Raw genomic sequence first — 11,783 nt, 5'->3', positions numbered from 1 at the left:
ACCATCTCGTATGCCATTAGACCCTCTGTGCCCAAAGTAGTGACTCCTTCTTCTGCAGCATCATCCTTTGCTGGGAGCAGCCTGCGTGGGCACTGGCTACTATGAAACAGGAGTGTTGCTCTCTCCTCCGCTGTGTTGTTGAGCTCATTCACCCTGACTACTGTGGTTTATGCCTACATTATATGCAGCATCCTGAGGACAACCTGTGTGCAAAGCCACAATAAGGCCTTGTTCCCCTGGATATGCTTCACCTGCTTATCCTCTATTTCTTCACTCACTATCGCATACGCTAGCTGCAGGTTTGATGATACAGGGCCTGAAGAGAAGCTGCTTTGTTGTAAGCTCTATGCAAACTTGCAGGTTCCCCTAAGAAAGAGTTTTCAGAAGAACTAACTCTTTATACCTATCTGTTTGTACCTATTTCTCATAAGATTATCCCTCGTAGAAAAGCAACCTCACTAGACGCAGCTTGTACTTAGCATATGGCTGCAGAGGGTGTTTTAGTGTTTCTCAAACATGATTATTCTTTACTTTGCTTTGCTTGCAAAGGGGAAAAATCCTTCTGTGCCTGGGCGCAGCCAGGTCTCCAAGGAGATCGGGTAGGAGCTGGTGCAATGGAGCTGTAACATCCAGCTGCAGAGATCAGTGGAGAAGTCTGATGGAAGGAAACTGATGTAAATCCTGGTTGGCCAATGACAGAGATGGTGGGCTTGTGGGGGTGAGGAGCAAGGATGTCCATACAATGTCACCTCAAGGGACTGCTTTTCCTAAACATCCAGACCTCCTGAGGAGACCCTCTGGATCAATATCAATTGCAGAAGACTTCTATCACCTCTTCTCTAAATGGAAAAATAAATTAAAAAGCCCTTTAAAATAATAATAATAATAACAACAACAACAACAACAACAATAATAATAATAAAATTAGATTCTCTTTGAAATCTTCCTTCTTAACTACACTATGAAAGAACTCCAATTAGCTGTAGAAGTCTTGAAGACTTGAAGGAAATTGAAGGAAGAGAAATAGGTCTTTAGGGCTTTCTGTACTTCAATGAGCCCCATGGTGTATTTAGCTCTGAGTCCACGAACCTCAGATACTGCGAGAAGATTGAAAACACTGCTCAAGGAGTCAGAAGAAAAACTCAAAGTACCTGGAAGCATTAATGGGCCCCACTGAGGGCCACTACTGACAAAGTCTCCCCATGGACTCGTTAGAGGAGATAGCTGGAGGCTGTGATTGCAGGAAGGCAAAGGCACAGTGCAGGTGGCTGTAAAGCTGTTGCTTTGTTTGATGAAGCAGAAGGGCCAAACCTGACCCTCAGGCCCTGGGAAGGCAGATCCTGCCCCTCAGGTGTGGCTCAGGGCTCTTCCTGGGGGTAGTGGGGTGTGAGGGTGAGCAAGGCCAAGTGTAGGGAGACTGTGCAACACCTCCCGGCTTACCCATGCAATGGTGAAGCAGAAACTAAGTCCAGAGCCTCAAAATAAAGTTTCTTCTGGTAGGCCTTGGTGGCAGAGGCAAGTGCCATAGCCAAGGGGACAAAGACCTTGGTGCTGTTGGGCTTTTTATCCTGGCCAGAGTCCTAGGCCACCTCCACTGCAGGCTGTCCCTCACTGTCCCATGCCTGTGCCTCTTTCCTTGCAGGCTGCAGACACCCATCTTGCTTTCCCACATCGCTCTCACCCCGGCATATCTATACCTGTACTGATGTCTCTTCACTCTCACCGGCTGTTCCTTGAAACACAAAGCCATGGGCTAATACAGACTCCCTCTGGGTGACCTCTCGCACCACAGTGCAACCCTTTGGGTGTGATTTCTTTTTCCTCACATGCAGTCCAAACCTTCCAAGCTGCACTTTGTTGAGGTTTCCTTCTCTTCCCACTACCAAGAAAAGCTCCACCGCCTCTGAAGCCACCCTTCAAGCAGGTGCAGGCTACTGCTAGAGAGCCCTGGGCCTCCACTTCAAAAGGTACAGAAGCCCAGCTCCCTCAGCTTCTCCACAAAGGCCTCAAACGCCATCCTGGCCAATGTCCTTTGGAGCTTCTCCACTTCCTCCTCCTTCCTTCAGAACAGAGAGCCCCACACACAGGCACACGAGTCCAGATGTGGCCACACCAGTGCTGGGCCAAGGGGGATGATAAATGCCTTGTCTGGGTGGCCACGTGCCCCCTAATGCAGCCCTGTGTGCAGCTAGTCCAGTTCACCGTCCGCATGTACCACTGGCTAAAGTTGCATCCCTCGTAATGCCCAGGCCCTTCTCCTCGGGGTCAGTCCTTGGCCAGTCAGGCCGCAGCATGCCCTCATCTGTGGGGTGATCCTGCCCCCAGGAAAGGTCTGGCCACTTCTCCTTGTAAAACTGTGTGAGTTTTCCATTTGCTGAATCCCAGAGTTTATCAGGGTCCCCCAGGAATGAAGCTCCATTGGGCCAGTCGTTCACGTGTGCCTGCAGATGGCTCTCCCTGACATGTGCTGCCTCTGACAAGATAACAGCATGAGGAATGGCAGGACACTACAGATAATCAAAGGAGGCACTTGATCAATGCCATTGTTCACCAAGGTACACATTCCCATGGTGAGAAGCTCGGAAACACCAAATGAAAGTACAAAGGAAGCCAAACTAGGACCATGGAGGAAAGAGGAAGTAGAGGTGGGCTATTTGCATGGAAGGGTACAGGGATGGTCAAGGGGAAGAACTTGTGATTGGGAAAAGAGGGAAAAAGAAATGGTGGAGCAATGGCAAAGATCAGGGCTGTTTGTGGGGACCTGCCAAGCAGCCCTGCATCTGAGCAACTATGCCCAGAGTAGGAGAAGAAAGTCCCAGATCATCTGATCAGACTTTCTGATTGACTTCTGTGGTCACCAGGAACCTGACTGATTTCCCTCCCCTCATGAAGGAAAGATCCATGGTGGAATGAAATGCAGAATCGTTCATGCTGGAAGGAAGCTGAGGAGATCTCTAGGCCACCCTCCTGCCCACAGCAGGGTCAGCTATGGGGTCAGACCAGGTTGCTCAGGGCTTCCTTCATTTTGGGCTTGCAAAGCTCCAAGGATGGAGATGACACAAGCCCTCTGGGAAATCTTCTCCAGTGTTTGACTGTCTTGACAGGGAGAAAGTTTTGCTCATTTGTTTCAGCTGATGCCATTGGCCCTCATCCTCCCATCACGCACAATAGTGAAGAGCCTGGATGCATTTTCATGGTGACAGCCAAGAAGATGTGGGAAGGCTGATATTAGGTCTCCCCAAAGCCTTCTCTTCTCCAGGCTTTGCACCTCTGCAGCAAGGTGGCCAATGGCTTTCTGGGCTGCACTAGGAAGAGCACTGCCAGCAGGTCGGTGGAGGTGATCCTTCCTCTCTACTCAGCCCTGCTACAATTTGTCTTGCCCATTTCCCTCGGTGTTTGCTACCCGACTACCTTCACTTAGAGGTGGTGGTAGGGCTTCAGGTTTCTGGTTGTAAATAGGGTAAAGGCCTCTCATGAATGTTTTCACAGTCAGTGTCACAGAAGTCTAAACTTTATCTGAACAGATCTTACCTCTTCAAAATCTTTCATCTCTGCTGGCCAAGCCCTTCTTCCCTCCCTTCATTCTCCAATTTTTCTTACAGAATCATAGACTCATAGGATGGTTTAGGTTGGAAGGCACCATCTAGTTCAACCCCCCTGCCATGGAGCAGAGGGGCAGAACACTTCCCTTGACCTGGTGGCCACGTTTCTTTTGATGCAGCCCAGGATACAGTTGGTTTTCTGGTCTGGGAGTACAGACTGCCGGGTTGTGCTGAGCTTCTCATCCACCAGCACCCCCAAGCCCCTCTCCTCAGGGCTGCTCTCAAGCCATTCTCTGCCCAGCCTGTATTTGTGCCTGGGATTGCCCTGACCCACATGCAGGACCTTTCACTTGGCCTTGTTGAACTTCATGAGGTTCACACAGACCCACCTCTCCGGCCTGTCCAGGTCCCTCTGGATGGCACCCCTTCCCTCCAGCGTGTTGACTGTGCCACACAGCTTGGTGCCATCAGCAAACTTGCTGAGGGTGCACTCAATGCCACTGTCCACTTCACCTACACAGATGTTAAACAGCACTGGTTCCAGTACCGACCGCTGAGGGATGCCAGTCATTACTGGTTTCCTCTCAGACATCAAGCTGCTGACTGCAACCCTTCCAGTGCAGCCATCCAGCCACTTCCTCATCCATCAAGTGGTCCATCCATCAAATCCATGCCTTTCCAATTTAGAGACCGGGATGTCACGTGGGACAGTGTCAAATGCTTTGCATAAGTCCAGGTAAATGTTGTCCCTTGCTCTCCCCTTATTCACCAATGTTGTAACACCGTCATAGAAGGCCACCAAATTTTTTAGGCATGACTTGCCTTTAGTGAAGCCATGCTGGCTATCACCATTCATCTCCTTATTTTCCATGTGCCTTAGCAGAGATTCCAGGAGCATCTGCTCCGTGATCTTGCTGGCACAGAGGTGAGACTGACCAGGCTGTAATTTCCCAGTTCTACCTTTTTTCCCCTTTTGAAAATGGGGGTTATGTTTCCCCTTTTCCAGTCCAGTGGGAACTTCACTGGACTCCCACAACTTTTCAAATGTAATGGAAACAGGCTTAGCAACTTCATTCACCAGTTTCCTCATGACCCACAGATGGATTTCATCAGGACCCATGGCCTTGTGTACCTTCAGGTTCCTTAGATGAATCTCGTGCTCCTGTAGTGGGCTGTTCCTCATTCTCACAGCCCCTGTTTTTGCCTTGTGTGACTTGGGCGGTGTGTTTAGAGCCCTTGCTGGTGAAGACTGAGGCAAAAAAGTCATTGAGTACTTCAGCCTTCTCCATATCCTGGCTGAGCAGGTCTCTCTTTCCTTCCAGAGAGAGCCCACATTTTTCCTAGTCTTGCCTTTATCCCTGATGTATTTATAGATGTTTTTCCTGTTGTCCTCGATGTCCCTAGATAGATTTAATTCTATCTGGGCTTTAGCTTGCCTAATCTGGTTCCTGGCCACTTGGACAGTTTCTCTGTATTCCACCCAGTCAACCCATCCTTGCTTCCACCCTCTGTAGGCCTCCTTTTTGCTTTTGAACTTGTCCAGGAACCCCTTGTTCATCCATGCAGGCCTCCTGACTTTTTTGCCTGACTCCTTCATTCTTGGGCTGCACTTCTCCTGAGCTTGGAGGAGGTGATCCTTGAATATTATCCATTTCTCTTGGGCCCCTCTTCCTTCCACTATTTTTTCACATGTTACCCTGCCAAGCAGGTCCCTCAAGAGGCCAAATTACCCCTATATGTCATCACTACTACAGTTGCTGTATGCTATATCGATGGTATTACCGTGAGAGTCACCTAAATTAATGAGGAATGAACTTGGATGCAACTGAACAAAGTGCAGAAGTGATGGAACCAGAGCTGACCTCAATAGCTGGTGCCCAGCAATCTTCTTGAGACCGACATCTTCCACCCGTAGACCATGGGCATGAGCATGGGCTGTGCAGATACACCAGCTGCGAGCTCCAGGTGCAGCATATAACAATTCTACACCACACACTATCTCTCCTGCCTTGAAAGATAATTAAGACAGATGGAGCCCAAAGTCATGGACTAAATGAACTCAACGGACATTTCAGTGGGATGGTCCACAGACTAATACCTCTGTGTCTGTATATATATATAGAAGCTGAGAGGGAGCACAGGCAGGCCAAGCTGGCCAAGGGAGGAGTATTCCATACCATAGCCATCATGCGCAGCGTATAAACGGGGGTTGGCCGGAGGGCAGTGATCCATGATTGCTGCTTGGGACGGGCTGGGCAATCATTCATTGGGTGGTGAGAGCAATTTTTGTGGCATCAATTATTTTGTGTATTCTTTTGCCTGTTATTATTATTTTCCTCTTATGTTATTTGTCTGTTAATCTGTCTTTACTTCAAGCCACAAGATTTGTTTTATCCTTTTTCTCCCTCAATTCCTTATCCTACTTGTTGTTGCGGAGGGGGCGGCAAGTGAGTAAATGGCTGTGTTTTCCTAGTTGTTGTCCAGGGTTGAACCACAAAAACCTGGGAGATCCTGTTTTATTGAAGAGCAGTTATCTGACAGGCCACATCTGACACAGTGTCGTGCAAGAGTCAGACACAGCTTAAGACAAGTAGTATAAACACAGAAATATATCAATAAGTAGGACTATCACAAGAGAAAAAAAACAGACTCTGGCCTAAGATAAACTCTGTGAAATGTGCGGAGAAGCAGAGGCAGGTTATTGTCAGGGAAACAGCATCCCATGGGCCAGTTTCCACAGGGCATCCTTGAGCTCCTGGTTCCTCATGCTGTAGATGAGGGGGTTCACTGCTGGAGGCACCACCGAGTACAGCACTGAAAACGCTAGGTCCAGAACTGGGGAGGAGATGGAGAGAGGCTTTAGGTAGGCAAACATGGCAGTGCTGACAAACAGGGAGACCACAGACAGGTGAGGGAGGCACGTGGAAAAGGCTTTGTGCCGTCCCTGCTCAGAGGGGATCCTCAGCACGGCCCTGAAGATCTGCACATAGGACAGCACAATGAACACAAAACATCCAAAGACTAAACAGAAACTAACCACCAGAAGCCCAACTTCCCTGAGGTTGGAGTCTGCGCAAGAGAGCTTGAGGATCTGGGGGATTTCACAGAAGAACTGGTCCACAGCATTGCCCTGGCAGAGGGGGATTGAAAATGTACTGGCCGTGTGCAGGAGAGCATTGAGAAACCCACTGCCCCAGGCAGCTGCTGCCATGTGGACACAAGCTCTGCTGCCCAGGAGGGTCCCGTAGTGCAGGGGTTTGCAGATGGCAACGTAGCGGTCATAGGCCATGACTGTGAGGAGAGAAAACTCTGCTCCAACCAAGAAGGCAAACAGAAAGACTTGGGCAATGCATACTGCATAGGAAATGGCCCTGGTGTCCCAAAGGGAATTGGCCATGGATTTGGGGACAGTGGTGGAGATGGAGCCCAGGTCCAGTATCGAGAGGTTGAGGAGGAAGAAGTACATGGGGGTGTGGAGGCGGTGGTCACAGGCGATGGCGGTGATGATGAGGCCGTTGGCCAGGAGGGCAGCCAGGTAGATGCCCAGGAAGAGCCCGAAGTGCAAGAGCTGCAGCTCCCGTGTGTCTGCGAATGCCAGGAGGAGGAACTGGGTGATGGAGCTGCTGTTGGACATTTGCTGCCTCTGGGCAATCTGCTCAAGCAGGAAAACACAGTAGGTTAGTGGAGAGGTTAGTTCTCTAAGCAAAATCAAATCCGTTTCCCATGGACTCTGCCCCTGCTGCACACACCCCTGTTCATTTTCCAGGAGACCTTCCTCAGCTCCATGGCTGGAGCTCTGGTCGGTGCTGGCTGAACGTGCTGGGAGGAGCAGGGCCTCTGCCTGCCGGCTGCCGAGGACTCCGCGCTGCTCTGCAGCGGTGGGTTCATGGGACGGTGGCGTCAGGGACCAACCCTGGTGTTCTACTTTGTCTGATGAAAGCACTTCTAATGCAGAAGGGCCTGTCAGCATCAGCACTCTCTCTGCTAAGGAACTAAGATTCCAGAAGGCAGTTTGAGAAGTCTGAGGTTCTTTACAGCTCCCCAAATCTCACCTGGGGAGTTTTCTTGCGTGTCAAAAATGCTCGGCATTTCTGCCACACTCAAGGAGAAAAGAGTGAGTCCTGTAAAGCAGGATGATTGCCTGTGGCTTAGAGCAGAGTCGGGGACCTGGTTTGTCCATCCGTCTTGTTCCCAGCTGACAAGTCCTTGCAGCCTCATGAGAGGGAGGGTCATCACACTCATTTGTTGCAACCAGACATTGCTGAGAGCAGAGGGATCCACCTCAGACCATGAAACGTCTCACCCTTTCTGAAGGTCTCAGCACCCACTTCTAGCCAAGGACACACAGGGCTCATTTCACCAACCCAACCGCATTTCCTCAGCCACAGAGTCTCTGTGTTTCTCCGTGGGGCTTTCAGATAACACAGTGGTGCTACGGGACAGCTTTCAATCCTGGAGGGCAGCTCACAGCTTGGATGGACGCCCAAAGGAGAAGCCCATTGTCCTAATTTTTGCATCTCAGTAAGAGAAAATTGACTCATTCCCCAGCCCCACAGGCTGCATTGCCCACAGCCCCACAGCTTAGAGGAAAGCTGGGACACTTGTTCCCATGGACAAACTACAGGAATGGATGAACAAGATCAGTGTGGGACTCTAGCTGAAATTCCCCTCCCCGGGGAGTCTGACAGCAATAAAAAGATAACTTCAAACAGACGTGTGGATAAAGCAGGAAAAATACTGTGAGGGTCTGGCTGAGAGAGGCCAGGGCAGAGGCAGCCAAGCCCTCAGGACAGCGTTACCCTCACCCAGCTGTGCACGCCACCTCCCGGACAGTGAGAAGGCAGGACAGTTGCCCTCGTCCCGATTGCTGATCACCAGAAATGGGCATGTGGCAGAAGGGATGCCCTTCGCCTCTTCTGCTGCTCTGCTGGACAGAAAGGTGACTCCCACCTGAGAACCCACGGCCGTGAGGTCCAAGGGCTGGGCTGGGTTGCTCAAGGAAGGTGTCTGCACTGCGGGGGTGGCTGGGAGGTGCCGATATCTCCCCTACAACAGGGTTTCCTTGAGCAGTTCCCTCCTCCCCTGCCCATCTCTGCTGCCTGGAGCTCTCCCTGCCAGGAGCTGTTTCCCTGGCCCCTCGTCTCTTCCCTCCAGTGCTCCCAGACCCCAGCCCAGCCCCTCTGCACCCAGCTCTGCCCTGCAGCCTCTCCGTGTGTGCAGGGGCTAAAGAGCAGGTCCCACAAACCCTGAGGAGACTGGAAAGGGGATGCTGGTTCTGTCTGTATCCCCCCAAAAACCTGAAAAACTGGAAATTAAACACAGACCCAGAAAAGCTCCCAATCTATACAGTGATCTCTCATTTGAGTTTGCAATTGAAAAGTCGCCTTGAAAATGTGCCACTGCCCACCCAGCCAACAAGATGAGAGATCTCAAAAGAGGGACACTTCCCTTCCAGGGAACTCTGTCTTGAAAAGTCCTCTCCGGAATGCCTGGAGGTGATCTTGAGCTGTGAGCAGCCCTGACACACGCAGCATACTCTCAACAGCAGGTGCCTCCCCTACCTGTGGTTGCTCCTTCCACCCACAGCTTCTCCCCACAGTTGCTGTGGGAAGCTCCCCAGGCAGGCTGAGAGCTGACCCTGGCAGGAGATATGTCCCTGCCCCAGCACACAGCCCATGGGGTGCAGGGACCCTGCTCTGACGGACAGACCTGGGCACCCCTGCCTGCACACCCACCTTCACAGCCCTTGGGCTGTTCATGGAAGAAGGCAGCCGTCATGCCCTGTGCCTTTGATGGTGCCACAGGAAAGCCCTGCTCGCCAGCATGTCCTCCTAAAACACAACAGAGGAGTTGTGAGAGTCCTCCTGACAGATCCCACGGGCTGTGGGATGTGCCAGCTTTTGGAGATCTCTGCAGGAACCACAGCCGCTTTGCTTTATGAAGATTTCTCCCCCTATTAACTCTCAGCATCCTCCCTCTCCAGGCTGCCTTTAACTTAATGCTGCCTCCCTCCTCTCCTCTCGCTGCCTGCAGGCAGAGCCCTCAGCCCTGCTGTGCTTGGCAGAGGAGCTGCTCCTGGGCAGAGCTGTCTCTCTGCAGTGCTGCCCGCTTGCCGTGAGCTCCCTCCATCCCAGGAGCCCAGCCCAGCTCAGCAGAAGACCAGGCATAACTCTCTCTGCCTCCTCCCCATCCTCCCTGACTCCCATGAGGTGGCCCTGGGCCTCCAGGGCTGACAGCTCCTGAAAGGCAGCAGGGTCTCTCCTGGGGAACAGGATTCGAAGCAAACCAAAGTAATCACCAACGGTCCCTCTCTAAACACTGGCCAGACTGATTCCTGCAGTGGGAATTGCTCTACCAGGATGTGTGGATCTACAGGAGGTGCCAATGTTCCCATCTCAAAACCCCCACTCCTCTCCCATTGTCAGGCAGGGCACGTAGGCAGTAACAGGCAGGGGATCATTTCCACCTGTGCAGGACGGGGGTTGAGCCAAGCCAATGTAGGCACCTCAGCTCTCAGCAGCATTCCCCAGGCTGGAGGGGCACTCAGCTTCTCCAGTGCATCCCACAGACCCACAGGAGGTGGGGTTCCTCTTGCCTCAGCTCAGCTGCACAAAATCGGTGTGAGCTCTTTATCTGAGCTGCCATGTTAAAAATGGAGATAGAGGCCAGGGGGGACCTTTTCTGATGCAAACACAGGGTGACATTTGAGGTGGCTCAGGACAGGTGTGGGGCACTGCAAGCTCTAATGGAGCAGTTGTGAGAGACAGGGCAGCATCTGGGGGCATCGTCCTGGATGATGGTGGGGAATCCCTTTGACCAACTGAAATGGCAGAAGATGATCATGTTTAGGACAACTCAACCTGTCCCACCTCAGTATGCTTAGTGCAGCCGATGGAGGTATTCATCTGCCCAGATGGAGTCACGTGCCACAGGGGGAGCTCAGCCTGTGTTTCTCTTCTCCTTCGCTTGTATTTCCTACATCTCCACCAAGTGGAACCAATGTTTTCCTATTTGCCTACGTTGCCTAACCTAGCCCAGGGCAGTTGCTCAACTTAGTGGTCAAAGGCAGGCCTGTGGCGCTACCTCAGATGCCAAAGCTGCCCAGCACAAATACGAGGCACATCACAGCAGGGTCTCCACTCCTGTGCCAACATTTCCAAATGCTGCTGATTCTTCTTGCCTTCATCTTTCATTCCCCTCTTTGATAACACAATCAAGGAACAGGGGAACAATTTTCACAGTGTATCTGGTCAATGTCCATAACCAAGGACGTTCTCAGCAGCACCTTGTCCTTCCTGGAGATCCGCTTGACCTCCATCACACCACAGACAGAAAAGCCCTCTCTTGTCAGGGCTGCAAAGGCAAGCCCTGTTTCTCTCTTGCCTCGGGAAGAGCACAGTTTTCTAACTTTGTGGGCCCCTACTTTCACCCTTACATTGCCACCTGCCATCCAGACCGGCGCGTCTCTGCTCTGAAGGAAAGTCTGTCGTGGTTTTAGCCAAATTGGCCAATGGCTGGCGACTGATGATCCCCCCCAGCCTCTCGTGCACGGGGAGGAGAGGGAGAGATAAAGAGAGATTTACAAGTTTAGAACAAACTAAACTAATGAAATATTAATAATAAAATAAAAAAGAAAATAATGAAATAGATACAGTACATACAGAATTGTATTAAGCTCCCAGGATGATGTCACCGGCAGGCACTGGGGAAGTCCCAGGCTGGACCCAGCAACGGGTGGGAACAGGGTCCCAGAGTTGGGATCAGGAACGCATGGTTCGGGATCAAAGGCAGATCAACAGACAGGGTCCTCCTTGGATGTCAGCCGTTGGAGGAAGAGAGTTGACCCTTTGATCCCTCAGCTTTTATACTGAGCATGGGGCAGATGGAATCACGGAATCACAGAATTTTTCAGAGTTGGAAGGGACCTCTACAGATCATCTAGTCCCACTCCCCTGCTAAAGCAGGACTGCCCAGAGCACACGACTCAGGGCTGCATCCAGGCGGGTCTTGAAAGTCTCCAGAGAAGGGGACTCCACACCCTCCCTGGGCAGCCTGTTCCAGGGTTCTGTCACCCTCGCCGGAAAGAAGTTTTTTCTCATATTTGATCGGAACTTCCTATGTTCCAGCTTGTGCCCATTACCCCTCGTCCTGTCACTGGGAACCACTGAAAAGTGTCTGGCTCCATCCTCCTTCAACCCACCCTTTAGATACTTGTCAACATTAATAAGGTCTCCCCTCGGC

The 11,783-nt window shown here is 51.4% G+C and overlaps 1 protein-coding gene across 1 annotated transcript; it reads right to left on the bottom strand.

Annotated features, from left to right (window-relative positions):
• Positions 1-6,246: 6,246 nt before the first annotated feature.
• Positions 6,247-7,200, bottom strand: LOC141737302 (olfactory receptor 14J1-like). The gene has a single exon (XM_074571982.1). The coding sequence runs from the start codon at positions 7,174-7,176 to the stop codon at positions 6,247-6,249; it is 930 nt and encodes a 309-aa protein (XP_074428083.1). The 5' UTR covers positions 7,177-7,200.
• Positions 7,201-11,783: the final 4,583 nt, after the last annotated feature.

This window comes from Larus michahellis, unplaced genomic scaffold (assembly GCF_964199755.1).
Source record: "Larus michahellis unplaced genomic scaffold, bLarMic1.1 SCAFFOLD_34, whole genome shotgun sequence".
Classification (NCBI taxonomy): Eukaryota; Metazoa; Chordata; class Aves; order Charadriiformes; family Laridae; genus Larus; species Larus michahellis.
This window is presented reverse-complemented; position numbering and strand designations above follow the sequence as displayed.